The sequence below is a fragment of the Hyperolius riggenbachi genome, chromosome 3 (assembly GCF_040937935.1).
Source record: "Hyperolius riggenbachi isolate aHypRig1 chromosome 3, aHypRig1.pri, whole genome shotgun sequence".
Classification (NCBI taxonomy): domain Eukaryota; kingdom Metazoa; phylum Chordata; class Amphibia; order Anura; family Hyperoliidae; genus Hyperolius; species Hyperolius riggenbachi.
In genome coordinates this window covers 245,739,537-245,757,424 of record NC_090648.1, presented here as the reverse complement: position 1 = coordinate 245,757,424, position 17,888 = coordinate 245,739,537, and the positions used below count along the sequence as shown (strand labels likewise).

Below are 17,888 nucleotides of genomic sequence, written 5' to 3'. Positions count from 1 at the left end.
CTTTTAAAAGGGTGAGCTGCATTGTTAGTTTGGGCTGCAGTTTTGTCCTTGAAACCAATTAAGTGCTTTTTTATTTTTGTCAGTGTTGTAGAAAAATAAAAACAGATCTTATCCCACCTAATTAAACGCAGACAACAGTAACTGCATTATTTTCAGCCTTGCTTACATCTGCTTGATTTCTGTTCTAAAAAACAAAAAAAACAAAAACCTCATCCTAGCTCTCCCAGCAGGTCCATTGACTGCCTGTGCTTGTGGGTAGTGAAAATGTAGGCATACCTACCTCACTCTATGGCCATAAATGTTAGCTATTGGGCCTCAAACCCTAAAAATGTCTCTGACCACCTTTGGGTGAACTGGAGAAAGTTTTTTTTTTTTTTTTTTATTCAGACATCAAGCTCAAGGCTCTGTGTAAAGCAGCCTTAGGGCCCGTTCACATCTAAAACCGCAAAACGCTGGTGATTAATGCAGAAAAATCACTGGACATTGCAGCGGTTTTGGAACGATCGTGAGTAGCAGTGCTAATTGCGATCACTAAACGCTAATCGCGAACCGCCGGCAAACCGCTGCATGTAACAAGTTTGCGGTTAAGGCTAACCGCAAATGCGCCAGTGAGAACACTGCCATGTGTTACATGTTATAGCTTTTTTTTTAAAAAACGCTGTTTGCCTAGAGCGGGTATACCGTTAAAGTGAGAACGGGCCCTTACTGTTTTATTTGGATTACTTTAACCATTTGAGGACCTAGGGCTTTCTACCCCTTAAGGACCGGCCACTTTTTTTCCATTCAGACCACTGCAGCTTTCACGGTTTATTGCTCGCTCATACAACCTACCACCTAAATGAATTTTGGCTCCTTTTCTTGTCACTAATAAAGCTTTCTTTTGGGGCTATTTGATTGCTCCTGCGATTTTTACTTTTTATTATATTCATCAAAAAAGACATGAATTTTGGCAAAAAAATGATTTTTTTAAATTTCTGTGCTGACATTTTTCAAATAAAGTAAAATTTCTGTATACATGCAGCGCGAAAAATGTGGACAAACATGTTTTTGATAAAAAAAAACCCATTCAGTGTATATTTATTGGTTTGGGTAAAAGTTATAGCGTTTACAAACTATGGTGCAAAAAGTGAATTTTCCCATTTTCAAGCATCTCTGACTTTTCTGACCCCCTGTCATGTTTCATGAGGGGCTAGAATTCCAGGATAGTATAAATACCCCCCAAATGACCCCATTTTGGAAAGAAGACATCCCAAAGTATTCACTGAGAGGCATAGTGAGTTCATAGAAGATATTATTTTTTGTCACAAGTAAGCGGAAAATGACACTTTGTGAGGAAAAAAAAAAAAAAAAAAGTTTCCATTTCTTCTAACTTGCGACAAAAAAAAATGAAATCTGCCACGGACTCACCATGCCCCTCTCTGAATACCTTGAAGGGTCTACTTTCCAAAATGGGATCATTTGTGGGGTGTGTTTACTGTCCTGACATTTTGGGGGGTGCTAAATTGTAAGCACCCCTGTAAAGCCTAAAGGTGCTCATTGGACTTTGGACCCCTTAGCGCAGTTAGGCTGCAAAAAAGTGCCACACATGTGGTATTGCCATACTCAGGAGAAGTAGTATAATGTGTTTTGGGGTGTATTTTTACACATACCCATGCTGGGTGGGAGAAATATCTCTGTAAATGACAATTTGTTAATTTTTTTTACACACAATTGTCCATTTACAGAGATATTTCTCCCACTCAGCATGGGTATGTGTAAAAATACACCACAAAACACATTATACTACTTCTCCTGAGTACGGCGATACCACATGTGTGGCACTTTTTTGCACCCTAACTGCGCTAAAGGGCCCAAAGTCCAATGAGTACCTTTAAGATTTCACAGGTCATTTTGAGAAATTTCGTTTCAAGACTACTCCTCACGGTTTAGGGCCCCTAAAATGCCAGGGCAGTATAGGAACCCCACAAATGACCCCATTTTAAAAAGAAGACACCCCAAGGTATTCCGTTAGTAGTATGGCGAGTTCATAGAAGATTTTATTTTTTGTCACAAGTTAGCGGAAAATGACACTTTGTGAAAAAACACAATTAAAATCAATTTCCGCTAACTTTTGACAAAAAATAAAAACTTCTATGAACTCACCATACTCCTAACGGAATACCTTGGGGTGTCTTCTTTCTAAAATGGGGTCATTTGTGGGGTTCCTATACTGCCCTGGCATTTTAGGGGCCCTAAACCGTGAGGAGTAGTCTTGAAACGAAATTTCTCAAAATGACCTGTGAAATCCTAAAGGTACTCATTGGACTTTGGGCCCTTTAGCGCAGTTAGGGTGCAAAAAAGTGCCACACATGTGGTATCGCCATACTCGGGAGAAGCAGTACAATGTGTTTTGAGGTGTATTTTTACACATACCCATGCTGGGTGGGAGAAATACCTCTGTAAATGGACAATTGTGTGTAAAAAAATCAAAAGATTGTCATTTACAGAGGTATTTCTCCCACCCAGCATGGGTATGTGTAAAAATACACCTCAAAACCCATTGTACTACTTCTCCCGAGTACGGCGATACCACATGTGTGGCACTTTTTTGCACCCTAACTGCACTAAGGGGCATAAAGTCCAATGAGTACCTTTAGGATTTCACAGGTCATTTTTGTTTCAAGACTACTCCTCACGGTTTAGGGCCCCTAAAATGCCAGGGCAGTATAGGAACCCCACTAATGACCCCATTTTAGAAAGAAGACACCCCAAGGTATTCCGTTAGGAGTATGGTGAGTTCATAGAAGTTTTAATTTTTTTGTCACAAGTTAGCGGAAATTGATTTTAATAGTTTTTTTTCACAAAGTGTCATTTTCCGCTAACTTGTGACAAAAAATAAAATCTTCTATGAACTCACCATACTCCGTACGGAATACCTTTGGGTGTCTTCTTTCTAGAATGGGGTCATTTGTGGGGTTCCTATACTGCCCTGGCATTTTAGGGGCCCTAAACCGTGAGGAGTAGTCTTGAAACCAAATGTCGCAAAATGACCTGTGAAATCCTAAAGGTACTCATTGGACTTTGGGCCCCTTAGCGTACTTAGGGTGTAAAAAAGTGCCACACATGTGGTACCGCTGTACTCAGGAGAAGTAGTATAATGCGTTTTGGGGTGTATTTTTACACATACCCATGCTAAGTGGGAGAAATATCTCTGTAAATGACAATTGTTTGATTTTTTTACACACAATTGTCCATTTACATAGAAATTTCTCCCACCCAGCATGGGTATGTGTAAAAATACACCCCAAAACACATTATACTACTTTTCCTGAGTACGGCGGTACCACATGTGTGACACTTTTTTGCAGCCTAGGTGCGCTAAGGGGCCCAACGTCCTATTCACAGGTCATTTTGAAGCATTTGTTTTCTAGACTACTCCTCGCGGTTTAGGGCCCCTAAAATGCCAGGGCAGTATAGGAACCCCACAAGTGACCCCATTTTAGAAAGAAGACACCCCAAGGTATTCCGTTAGGTGTATGGCAAGTTCATAGAAGATTTTATTTTTTGTCACAAGTTAGTGAAAAATGACACTTTGTGAAAAAAAACCAATAAAAATTATTTTCCGCTAACTTTTGACAAAAAATAAAATCTTCTATGAACTCGTCATACACCTAACATAATACCTTGGGGTGTCTTTTTTTTCTAAAATGGGGTCACTTGTGGGGTTCCTATACCGCCCTGGCATTTTACAGGCCCAAAACCGTGAGTAGTCTGGAAACCAAATGTCTCAAAATGACTGTTCAGGGGTATAAGCATCTGCAAATTTTGATGACAGGTGGTCTATGAGGGGGTGAATTTTGTGGAACCGGTCATAAGCAGGGTGGCCTTTTAGATGACAGGTTGTATTGGGCCTGATCTGATGGATAGGAGTGCTAGGGGGGTGACAGGAGGTGATTGATGGGTGTCTCAGGGGGTGGTTAGAGGGGAAAATAGATGCAATCAATGCACTGGGGAGGTGATCGGAAGGGGGTCTGAGGGTTTGGCCGAGTGATCAGGAGCCCACACGGGGCAAATTGGGGCCTGATCTGATGGGTAGGTGTGCTAGGGGGTGACAGGAGGTGATTGATGGGTGTCTCAAGGTGTGATTAGAGGGGAGAATAGATGCAAGCAATGCACTGGCGAGGTGATCAGGGCTGGGGTCTGAGGGCATTCTGAGGGTGTGGGCGGGTGATTGAGTGCCCTAGGGGCAGATAGGGGTCTAATCTGATAGGTAGCAGTGACAGGGGGTGATTGATGGGTAATTAGTGGGTGTTTAGGGTAGAGAATAGATGGAAACACTGCGCTTGGGTGGTGATCTGTTGTCGGATCTGCGGGCGATCTATTGGTGTGGGTGGGTGATCAGTTTGCCCACAAGGGGCAGGTTAGGGGCTGATTGATGGGTGTCAGTGACAGCGGGTGATTGATGGGTGTCAGTGACAGGGGGTGATTGATGGGTGATTGATAGGTGATTGACAGGTAATCAGTGGGTTATTACAGGGGAGAACAGATGTAAATATTGCACTGGCGAATTGATAAGGGGGGGTCTGAGGGCAATCTGAGATTGTAGGCGGGCGATTGGGTGCCCGCAAGGGGCAGATTAGGGTCTGATCTGATGGGTAACAGTGACAGGTTGTGATAGGGGGTGATTGATGGGTGATTGATGGGTAATTAGTGGGTGTTTAGAGGAGAGAATAGATGGAAACACTGCGCTTGGGTGGTGATCTGATGTCGGATCTGCGGGCGATCTATTGGTCTGGGTGGGTGATCAGTTTGCCCGCAAGGGGCAGGTTAGGGGCTGATTGTTGGGTGGCAGTGACAGGGGGTGATTGATGGGTGATAGGTGATTGGCAGGTGATTGACAGGTGATCAGTGGGTTATTACAGGGAAGGACAGATGTAATTAATGCACTGGCGAATTGATAAGGGGGGGGGTCAGAGGGCAATCTGAGCGTGTGGGCGGGTGATTGGGTGCCCGCAAGGGGCAGATTAGGGTCTGATCTGATAGGTAAAAGTGACAGGTGGTGATAGGGGGTGATTGATGTGTGATTGATGGGTAATTAGTGGGTGTTTAGAGAAGATAACAGATGTAAACGATACATTTGGGAGGTAATCTGACGGCGGGTTTGCGGGCGATCTAATGGTGTGGGTGGGTGATCAGATTGCCCGCAAGGGGCAGGTTAGGGGCTGATTGATGGGTGGCAGTGACAGGGGGTGATTGATGGGTGATAGGTGATTGGCAGGTGATTGACAGGTGATCAGTGGGTTATTACAGGGAAGAACAGATGTAATTAATGCACTGGCGAATTGATAAGGGGGGGTCTGAGGGCAATCTGAGCGTGTAGGCAGGTGATTGGGTGCCCGCAAGGGGCAGATTAGGGTCTGATCTGATAGGTAACAGTGACAGGTGGTGATAGGGGGTGATTGATGGGTGATTGATGGGTAATTAGTGGGTGTTTAGAGGAGAGAATAGATGTAAACAATGGATTTGGGAGGTGATCTGATGTCGGATCTGTGGGCGATCTATTGGTGTGGGGGGGTGATCAGATTGCCCGCAAGGGGCAGGTTAGGGGCTGATTGATGGGTGGCAGTGACAGGGGGTGATTGACGGGTGATTGACGGGTGATTGACGGGTGATTGACGGGTGATTGACGGGTGATTGACGGGTGATTGACAGGTGATTGACAGGTGATCAGGGGGATAGATGCATACAGTAAACAGGGGGGGTGGTCTGGGGGGGGGGGGTCTGGGGAGAATCTGAGGGGTGGGGGGTGATCAGGAGGGGGCAGGGAGCAGGGGGGGGGGGTAAAAAAAAAAATAGCGTTGACAGATAGTGACAGGGAGTGATTGATGGGTGATTAGGGGGGTGATTGGGTGCAAACAGGGGTCTGGGGGGTGGGCAGGGGGGGGTCTGATGGGTGCTGTGGGCGATCTGGGGCAGGGGAGGGAGAAATCAGTGTGCTTGGGTGCAGACTAGGGTGGCTGCAGCCTGCCCTGGTGGTCCCTCGGACACTGGGACCACCAGGGCAGGAGGCAGCCTGTATAATACACTTTGTAAACATTACAAAGTGTATTATACACTTTGTATGCGGCGATCGCGGGGTTAACATCCCGCCGGCGCTTCCGTATAGCCGGCGGGATGTTGCGGCGAGCGAGCGGTGACAGGCGCCGGCGGAGGATCGCGTCACGGATGACGCGATCGCTCCGCCCATGCCCTTAAATGGACCGCCGCCTCTGTGGGTGAGGCCGTCCTGCAGGGCTCCACTTCCCCGCCGCCCCTGTGTAGTGGGCGGTCGGGAAGTGGTTAAGTACCATCAATAGGTCTGAAGGTTAAAGCAACTTCCGGTTTAAAAGTTTAATGTCAATAAGACATTCCACTTAGAAGATCTGAGATCTCTGCATGCTATTTCTTTTAAAGTAGAGTTATGGTGCTGATAACCGTAGTTGATTTCTTTTGTACTTTGTCATCCAGAATGAATAAATTCTCATTCAAGTGCTCTTATATAAAGTTCTATATAAGGAGGTATACGGGATTAAGGAGGGAGCTGAAGGACTTGCAGTATTGTGACTGTCTGGCATGTTATGAGCAGGCCATAAGTCACTTCCACTTTCTGTTATATTCAAGATTTTGCTTGTAGAAAAATTAAATCATGTATATTGTTCACCTACACTGAGTAAAAAACGGATAACACTGTACATCACATTCTAGCTTGTAATGATCAGAGATGGCTATGGTGATATTTACTGCTAGGGCCATGACTAGTTTTTTATTAAAGCTGGGGCAATGCACACATTTAGGTGCATAGTTGGGGCTTGATTCACTATGCGGTGCTAACCTACTTAGCACGTCTACTAAAGTCTTTAGGCGCGCTAACCAGGGTGGTAAGTAGGTTAGCATCGGTTTTCTCATTCAGATCGCGCGCTAAGTACTGCGCGCAAGGTTTTGCGCATGCAAAGTCCTATGCGCGCGCTAATTCCTATAGGCTTTAATGGGCACTTCGCGCGGAGCGCCCTAAGCTCTGTGCAGTGCGCACGTAAAGTTTTGCGTGCATAACTTTGCGCGCGATGCGGTTCGCGCGCAAATTAGCACACGAAAAGCTCTTTTAGGCGTGCTAAGGGGGTTTTCACAGGCGTGCTAACAGTTAGCACCGCTTTGTGAATCAAGCCCCTAGTGTCCGTTCACACTTGGTTAAAAAAAACATATCCGTGGCTACGCTTTTTGGCCCGGATCAAAACCGGAGCCACGGATACCAATATTTAAATTAGCATCCGTCTTCACACACTTTAAAAAATGGATCCGCAGGATCCGTTTTGAAAAACTGAACGGAGAGTCAGGATTTGCAGGTTTTTCACGGACCCCGGATACACAGGGGTAGTGAAAGGCTGCACAAAATGGATCTCCCTCTACACAAAGAACTTTTGCACACAAAACAGAGGCAAAAACGGATTGCCTACTGCCTGCTCCTTCCCTCAACATCATCTCTTATCCAATAGAAACACACATGAAGAAAGGACAAATACATTGAAACGGACTATAAACGTATGCTACAATAGGACAACATTTTGAAAAACTGATCAGTTTCGCATCGGTTTTTAGTTTTTGCTGCCAAAAATACGCAAATGCAGTTTGATGTTATTCGAATAAATGAGATATCAACTGCATCAGGGAGAACCTGATGGCTACACAGTGGCGTGCATTACGATGGCCACCTGCGTTGCTCACAACGCAAATGTGAGGAAGGGGTTGTCTAGTTTGTGTACTCAAAACTTTTACATTGTATCTTTATCACATTTGTTCTATTTCAAAGTCATTGAAGGGGATTAAGAGTATTTTTTTTAGTTGAAGTAAAATTAAATGTTCATGCTGTAGGATTTGATATTGCTGTCAAGTACTCAGCCATCATTATAACAAAACTATCCTGTTGGGAAATAAGTGTTTGCTCTCTACAGATAGGTTGTGTTATGATCTATTTTAACAACAATGTAGGTAATACCGTTTTAATATTTTACTAGCTTGTTGTAATCGTTTGTCCCTCTTTTTAATAATATAAAATGATTTTATTGACTTGCACAATCACATTTGCCTAAAATAATTTCCCACTAAATACAAAAAAATAATTGCAGCGCTAAGCTTCATTTTAATAATACTAAGTTTTTAATGTTGTATATGTCAGAAATTGTTTTCAGCTTTGTAAACTTTTTTTTTTTTGTATGTGTTCTTGTACAGGAAGTTGGCTACTGTCAAGGAATGAGCCAGATAACTGCTTTGCTTCTCATGTATATGAATGAAGAAGATGCTTTTTGGGCTCTTGTGAGACTTTTTTCCGACTCTAAACATGCAATGCATGGTAAATGATCTTTTATTCCTTCTGTGTATTACAGCTGAATAACAAATCTGATTTTCAGGGAAAATTGATTTGCTTGTTAAAAGGTAAATCTGGCCATGCATAAAGATTAGTTATGGATTCTGACAAGGTTCAGAAGACAGCCTATTCTTTATACTTGTATGGCACCAATATAAGCCACACATTTTACTCCTTACTCACACCAACCTTCTGAATGCTATTTTCTGAATTGATTGGTGTATCACTCTCCAACTTCTCAATTTGTAATAGCTGTTTTTGTGTGTCATGCGATATGGCCTAAAGTTGCAAGGAACTCTTAGGAAACCATTTCCTTAAAGGGACACTTAAAGAGAACCTGAACTGAAAATAAAAAGTCAAAATAAAAATGCACAGGTCATAGTTACCTCCTGTATAGTCTACTCCTTAATCTCCTTCTCCTTTCCTGCATCCTGTTTGTCCACTTTGATCAATTAAATTCTCTGTCCTCCATCTTGAAAATGGCCTCTACCCCATAACAGCTTCCTGGTCAGCACACTGTTAACCTGTAATATCGACCACTTGAGCCATAGGGAAAAATGGACATTACCTTGCACATTCAGTTGTAACTGACAGCAGCTGATATATAACTGACTGCAACTAGTATATTTCAGTTCTGACAAAATATTGTCAGAACTGGAAGAGATCACTGTAAGAAGAAAATGGTGAGCTTTTGAGAGGAACTGACAGCGAGGTAATTATGTAATATTCATTTTCAACTACGTCATATGTTTAGTTTAAATAATTTTACTCAGTTCAGGTTCCCTTTAAGGCCAGCTAAAAAAAATGAGTTTTACTCACCTGCAGCTTCCACTAGTCCCCTGTGGCTGTCTGGTGCCCACTTAGTCGCTCAGATTCTCCTGTCCCCGCCGGCGGCTACTTCCGGTTTCAGCGACATGCGCAGACAGGCTGGGAACGCGAGTGATTCTTCGCGTTCCTGGCTGCAATAGCGCCCTTTATACTGCTATTGCGGGCAGGAACGCAAAGAATCACTTGCGCTCCCAGCCTGTCAATGCCTGTCGCCGAAACCGGAAGTAGCCGCCAGCGGGCACAGGAGGGTCGGAGCAAGACTGCGTGGGCACCGGACAGCTGCAGGGGGCCGGTGGAAGCCCCAGGTGAGTAAAACTCATTTTTTTAGCTAGCCTTAAGTGTCCCTTTAAGTCTCTGCTGTTGCCAGACTTATCAGAATGTCATATGAGTGCAGATATGACTCATAGTGCAGAGGAAAATACGTTCCTAGTGAAGGATGGGGCAGTTAACCATTGAAGCACGAAATAGGTACACTAAAAGATGGAGGTTCAGATTGAAGAGAGGGAAGGTAAGAGACATTTGAAGAAGGTGAGAGGTCCTATTACTGAAGGAGAAAATGGCTGCCAGGAAAAGAAGGCTACAATATGGTGTTAGGCATTTGGAATTGGCTATAGGTCTTGGGTGGTTGTGAATTGTCCTGAACAGATTAAGGCCTCCAAGGTAACGAATTGTGAGGAAAAGAAGACTGTGAAGCCACGGTGAAAGGAGGCATGAAGATGGGGAAAGCATGGATCTGGAAAGGTGGAATGGATAAGCAAGGAAGTTGAGATGCAGCCACTTTTCCACAGGGAGCTGAAGGCTGTGCATTTACTGCCTGCCAGCTGCTCCTGTTAACCATTAACCTCCTTGCCGTTCTGATTCTTTCCAAATTTTAGTGTCTAAAAGAGGTGCAATTTTTTTTCACTCTTTCAGACCCTAAAACCTGAAAAAAATCATTCTGGCAGGGAGATGTGCAACAGAATAAAAAATTTACCTTCCTGGGCTCCAGCGCTGCAGTTTGCACTTTCACCACAAGATGGCGCTAATATACATATAAACGAACTTCTCTATATTTCTCTAATATAGAGAAGTTCGTTTTACATATTAAAACGCCCCCGATGACGTCACGCTGCCACCACCGCTCTGCTGCTCTGCTTGGCTGCGGGGTCCCCGGAAGAATAGCGGGGACATGGGGGATCCCGGCGGCCAGGGAAAGACCCTATACTGCCGGGGAGAGAGACTAGAGTCCCGCTGCGCAGCGCGATCGCGTGCGGGACTCCAAAACCTAAGGTAAAGCTCTGCAATGCCTACCCCGACCTGAGCTCGGGATCACCTCTAATAGCTTCTTTTTTCTACCCCGAGCTCAGGCAAAGGAGGTTAAGGTGCATACTAGCGCTCGGCAGTGGTAGTGGACAACCTATGGAATTGCATCTGAGCATGGTAGTTGCTGTCAGACGTGACAAGGAGAGGTTTTTTTTGTCGCCGGGTAATTTCACTGTGTGTCAATCGTGACCTGTGTGGTGTTATCGAACCACCAAAAGGTGATGGACTGAAAGCTGGAGAAGACCTAAAGATGGTGAGTTGAAACTAGAGTTGAAAGAAGGATGTGAGGAAAAGGACAGAGATTGATTGGTAAAAAGATTAGAGAGAGTTGGAGAGACCAGAACTAAGGGAGGAAATTGGTATCAACTATAATATGTTCACTTAGAATGCAATCCTTAAAATTACACTGTAAAATGTACAACGGTGTATACAAAATCATCTCTCTCTTATTGTTTGTTAGGTTTTTTTGTCCCAGGATTTCCAAAGCTTCTAAGATTTCAGGAGCATCATGACAAAATAATGAAAAAATTTATGCCGAAACTTAAGCAGCACTTTGTAAGTAAATACTTCACTGAACATCATGCAGCAGTGCCAACTACAGTATTTGGTGGGAATGTGATGAGCTTAAAAGCCCTTTTCCAAGGCAAAAGCATTGTTTTAGTTTTGGAAAATTTGCAAATGTATTACTCTTTTACTCCCTACTCCCATATGGGAGAACATAATTTACTTCCTAATATGAACTAGGTAATTGCTCTAACAAAGATGGGTACAACCATTTTTGTTGAGTGTTTTCAAGCATGAGTAAAATGGTTTACTGTAAATTGGCTTATAGTGTATGGACAGTTACACATTTCTACCTTTTCTACTCGCTCCATAAGAGAAAAAGTGGATGTTGAGCTATAAAAAAAAACGAAATCTTTTCCAATATTCGTACTATCCTCTGATTTTAATGGGCACCAATCTGCTAGTTCTCAATATTCCTGTATGGGAGAATCCTTATTCACTACCTCAATTGTTATAAGAACCCCACGATCCATTGCTTACTGCCTTTTTACAAAGCCTTTCACAAATGTAGTGCGTAAACCTCACAAGAATTATTGCACTGTTTGGTAGAGTTGCTTTATCTGTTCACAAGGATAATTGTGTAATCAGTTTATTAAGCTGATGTATTTGTAAGGTTCCAATTTTACTTGATCGAGAGCAGCAAATGAGAACCTTATAGCTGTCACCTGGTCAAACTATTTACATTCTTCCCCATGACGTCTAACGCTGATAAACGCCACCACTTTCGGTAGATAAGAGCAAAGGAAATTTTGACAGAAGAAAATATTCAGAGGACCAGGATTGGTCTGAGCAGAGAATTATACGAATATACAAATCTCAGTCACTCAGGAAGAGGAAACAGTAGTTAGCAAATAAAAAACTACTGAACAGTGAGCTGCAGCTCTGCTAATGCCAGTTAATTGACAGCAGTTAATGCCTTTGATTTTCTCACTATTGCCTCCTCTTCCTGGATGACCGTTTTGCAAATTAGGCAAACTTTCCATTTATCACCCTCTGAGGAGATTCTTTGATTTAAGCAGTTAAGAAATGTTCTGATGTTCGTCTTCATGGGCTACATGATACGTAATTGTGGTTAGTAATATAGAATTGTCTTCAGCTGTACTCAGAACTGGCAGACACACACACACACACACACACACACACACACACACACACACACACTCTTACACACACACACACTCTTACACACACACACACTCTTACACACACACACACTCTTACACACACACACACTCTTACACACAAACACACTCTTACACACACACACACACACTCTTACACACACTCTTACACACACACACACACACACACACACACACACACACACACACTCTTACACTTACACACACACACACACACTCTTACACTTACACACACACACACACTCTTACACTTACACACACACACACACACTCTTACACTTACACACACTTACACACACTCTTACACTTACACACACTTATACACACACTTACACACACACACTTACACTCACACGTACACACACACACACACACACACACTTACACACACACACACACACACACACACGCACACTTACACACACACACACACACACACACACACACACACACTCTTATACACACACACACACACTCTTATACACACACACACACACTCTTATACACACACACTTACACACACACACACACTTACACACACACACACACACACACACACACACACACACTTACACACTTACACACACACACACACACACACACACACACTTACACACTTACACACATACACACATACACACTTACACACTTACACACTTACACACTTACACATTTACACACTTACACACTTACACACATACACACTTACACACTTACACACTTACACACTTACACACTTACACTTACACACATACACACTTACACTTACACACATACACACTTACACTTACACACATACACACTTACACTTACACACATACACACTTACACTTACACACATACACACTTACACTTACACACATACACACTTACACTTACACACATACACACTTACACACTTACACTTATGCACATACACTTACACTTATGCACATACACTTACACTTATGCACATACACTTACACTTATGCACATACACTTACACTTATGCACATACACTTACACTTATGCACATACACTTACACTTATGCACATACACTTACACTTACGCACATACACTTACACTTACGCACATACACTTACACTTACGCACATACACTTACACTTACGCACATACACTTACACTTACGCACATACACTTACACTTACGCACATACACTTACACTTACGCACATACACTTACACACACTTACACACACACTTACACTTTGAAAAGACATGAATAAAATGATTTTGCAAAAAAAAATAAAATCCTACCTGAGTGTGTGGAAAGTGTGGGGGGTGCATGCAGGGTTAACTTGCCTAAGCTGCTGCTTCTCTTCCGATGCGCTCCATATTGTGTTCCTTTTTCTTGCACTTCTGCCTTCTAAACCGCCATGTGCGCTCCATGAAACATGTCATGGAGCGCATCAGAAGGGAGGCGGCAGTCTACGTCTGTTAACTGCCTCATTTAGGGATGGTCATTGAGATGCAAATATCTTCTTGCATTCAGTTTTTGTGTAAATGTTATGCAGTCTGAACTTCGACCAATAAAAATTGACAGGAATTAATTCTAATTGGTCCAATTTCAAGTTGCATATATTTTGCATGAACTTTGAGTGCAAGGTGAAATTATTTGCATCTCATTGACCATATCTGGCCACTTACACAGCCTGTGCTTGCACACACTCTGAGACAGTTTAGCTGTTTTTAAAATTAATTCTCGCTCATACATAATCCACACTACCCTGACATGTTATAGTGGCCAGTCAAGGTGCACCATTGCCTGGATCTGCTCTAATTAGCTTTTGGCAGGGGCTCAAGGCCTTTACTTGCAAGTAGCAACTTGGTCTTGGTGCTTACAGTGGAGAGCATGCAGAAATGCACAGAAGGCATTCTAATAAACACACAATCCCAGCACAAGGATCTTAATGGGGAGGATATTAACTTTCACTGTGTTCTTTTACTGTATTTAAATGCAAAATCTGTACCATTTCTTATTGCAAGATCAATTTATATAACTACCGTATGTTTGATCTGTAGGAAACTCAGGAACTGTACACAAGTCTTTATACCATGAAATGGTTTTTCCAGTGCTTCCTAGACCGGGTGAGACTATTAGAGCAACAGTTGATTTTATTCACAATTTCTTTAAAAACCATTGTTGTTGTTTTTTTTCTTGTTTTTCATTTTTTTTAAATAAACTAATAAAATATTCATTTAGGGCTTGTTCTCACTAAGAAATGCAAAGACAAAATGCACAAGAAAACACAATATATTTGTATGGTGTTCTGTGTTTGTGTGTTTTTTGCTTTCAGACCCTATATAATTTTATTGAATGGAGAAGTTCACAAGAAACTGACAGAAATGCAGTAGATTTAAGAATGGAAAACTCATATTTAGAATGCTGCAATGGTAGTCTTGTGACATATCACATGCCTGTGTGATATTGCAAGTGTGTATAAATAACAAACACTAAATATGCATCTAAGTGCATATAGTGGGAACAAGCCCTGACTGACTGTGTTTGTGTCTCCTGTACTAAAGCTGCAAATCTTTAAATCTGTTGAAACTCTTAATTGCAGAGTTTTTGTGAAACTATTTTTAATTTAAAGTAATAAAATATGTGCATTGTTTTCTGATGTTTTACCAGTAGGTTCTCAGTACAGTGGCAAACCTTCATAGCGTCAAGTTTTTTTTACATTAGTTAGAAATAAAAAAAGATATTAGTGTTGAGTTTATCTTAACAGCTTAAATAGTTTTAAATAAAATACTATAAAATGTAGTAAAACCACCAAAAGGATGTGCAAATTCCTTATTTAAACCCTGCTATGCAAACTTAATTAAATTGAAGACTTTCTTGGGAGAGAAATTTTGGGGCCGACAACATCAGCTGAAGACCAGATGGGCAGGTCCAAATTGAGTGCATGGATTTCTCCAAACTGGCCTTTGAAATTCTGCTTATGGCTTCTAAAGCATTGACTCATGCTGGCCCAGGTACCATACAGAAATGGAAGAGAAGGTGCTCTACAGTAATAGCTGTGCTACAAACAGATGCAAACTCTCGGTTTACCAAGAGTTTGGGTCTTGTATTCTAAGCCTGGGCACAAACTGGCTACTTTACAAGACTACCTGTTGTATTTGAGGCACCCCATTCTTCCCTAAATGAGAAAAAAAACCCTCAGCCACTGACTCCAGTACAATGAAGTGAAAGATAATGTAAGGTTGATTCAGAAGATAAACGCTCCGGGTCTCGTGACATCAGCTGGTCATTGGTGATCAAGTGGGCAGAACAACACTTACATGGAATTTACTAAAGTGACCTATATGATTCTGCCTATGGATCCTTGGCCACCACCTGTTTTCAACTACCTTGCTGTGTGCATCCATCGAAGGACAGAAGATAATACACTATCTAGAGGGCACACATTTTAAATTTCTTACTGAAGAGCCTCTGAAAAGGAGCATGGGATGTGACTGTATGGGCAAAGGATTAGGGTGATAGAAGTCTATGGAAATGAGATTAAAGGACAACTGTAGGGGGAGGTATAAGGAGGCTGCCATATTTATTCCTCCTTAAGTAATACCAGTTTCCTGGCAGCCCTGCTAATGTCTTTGGATACAATAGTGTCTGAATAACTCCGGAAACAAGCATGCAGCTAATCTTGTCAGTTCCGACATTAATGTGCTGCATATGCTTGTTCAGGGGCTATGGCTAAAAGTATTAGAGACAGAGGATCAGCAGGACAGCCAGGCAACTGGTATTGCACAAAAGGGGAAAAAAATATGGCTGCCTCCCTACAGTTGTCCTTTAAGACAATGGAAAAATGGGTATGGGAGTAGGATCAAGGTTGAGAATGTAAAGGTACATGGGAACAGTATGAGGCAGTAGTAAGTTTGAATAGTTGCTTACAGTCAAATTTAATCCACAACGCTATTTGCAAAGTATTAAAACTTCTTTATTGTAAAAACAACAAGCAACATGTGTCTCCTGGGTCCTTAACCCTTATTAAACCATCTATAATTAACATGCATGCATTACCCACACACATACAATTCACTGCAGTGAATGCATATTAAATGGAAAGAGAAAATGTTGGGCCCAAAACAAAGACATGCGCTAGTTCAAAACTTAAAAATTATAAAAAAAAATAAAAATTATTGAATCAACAGCGAAAAAAAATGAGCTTTCCACAACTATTAAGACATTCTCCTGTCAAAAAACTGGAGGCATCCAGTCTATCAGAGGGAAGAGTACTAATTCCATAAAATTGCACTGGTAATTGATTGTATATGCATGCAGTCTCTTTGAATCCAAATGATGCAGTAGATCCTGTGACATGATGCATAGTAGATCCTGTGACATGTATGCAGTTCAAAGTCGGCTGCTTAATCATATTTAAGATCAGCTATAAACTGGGTCAACGTTCATACGTTACCCGTCCAGAGAGAATGGCTGGTTAGATGACAGGTATCTGTGTCTCAAGCCTCCACTAGAAGACTGCCGTTCCTGCAAGCGGGGAGAGACTAGCGTTCGTGAAGCTGCAGGTATCTATCGCTGCATGCAAATACCAAAGTGCCCGCTGATAGGGTACAGAATCGTGCTGTTCAGAGTGACGTCACTTCGCACAAAGTAATGAATGGCTGACGTTTCAAGGGGTCCGCCCCTCTTGACAGGAGAATGTCTTAATAGTTGTGGAAAGCTAATTTTTTTCGCTGTTGATTCAATAATTATTTTTTTTAATAATTTTTAAGTTTTGAACTAGCGCATGTCTTTGTTTTGGGCCCAACATTTTCTCTTTCCATTTAATATTCATTCACTGCAGTGAATTGTATGTGTGTGGGTAATGCATGCATGTTAATTATAGATGGTTTAAAAAGGGTTAAGGACCCAGGAGACACATGTTGCTTGTTGTTTTAACAATAAAGAAGTTTTAATACTTTTCAAATAGCGCTGTAGATTAAATTTTACTATAAGCCCTTATTCAGTAATACAAGGATACTGTTATCCATCCAGCAGCTGACAGGCCTCACTGGCGCAGGTGTTTGACAAACAATTTTGAAGTTTGAATGGTACATTTATGCTGGATTAGTTTGAATTCATATATCAGTAACTTTCAATATTCTATTAGCGCAAGATCTCTTCAAAATAATGAATAGCAATAATGAATTCTACATAATCTATAGTGTTCAATGGATCTCCATTATAATGTTTTGAGGTCAGAAATCGATCAGAATTGTATATATGCATGCGTGTGTGTGTGTATATAATATATATCTATATATCTATATATATATATATATATATATATATATATATATCTATATATATATATATCTATCTGCCTATCTATATATATATATATATATATATATATATATATATATATATATATATATATATATATATATATATATATATATATATAAAAAAGGGAGTTGCAGTTGATTTAAAGCTGAATATAACCCTGCATTTCAACTTTGCTCTAAAACATTATTTACAGCATATTATATGCAAAAAGCATTTTTTTTTACTAGACCAGCATTGGAAGGGTTAAACACAGAGGTTTCAAGTTCCGTGGAGAGATATGCAGAAGTTCAGATTGTTACATTCTATTTAGTTAGATGTATCTATTGATAAATGTTACACACTCTTTGGCTGTCCTCCAAGCTCCTTCTCAGTGAGAGAGAGTGAG

At 41.6% G+C, this 17,888-nt stretch overlaps 1 protein-coding gene across 9 annotated transcripts in view; it reads left to right on the top strand.

Moving 5' to 3' along the window:
* The window catches only part of USP6NL (USP6 N-terminal like), a 402,543-nt gene that overhangs the window by 143,979 nt on the left and 240,676 nt on the right, over positions 1 to 17,888 (top strand). For all 9 annotated transcript variants that reach the window (XR_011030371.1, XR_011030373.1, XR_011030372.1 and 6 more), the window contains exons 9-11: positions 8,242 to 8,362; positions 10,968 to 11,062; positions 14,236 to 14,301. Coding sequence is in view for 3 of the 9 variants with exons in the window: in XM_068276069.1 (XP_068132170.1) it covers positions 8,242 to 8,362; positions 10,968 to 11,062; positions 14,236 to 14,301 (282 nt within the window). In the remaining 6 variants the exon portion in view is untranslated. The remainder of the gene's footprint in view (positions 1 to 8,241; positions 8,363 to 10,967; positions 11,063 to 14,235; positions 14,302 to 17,888) is intronic.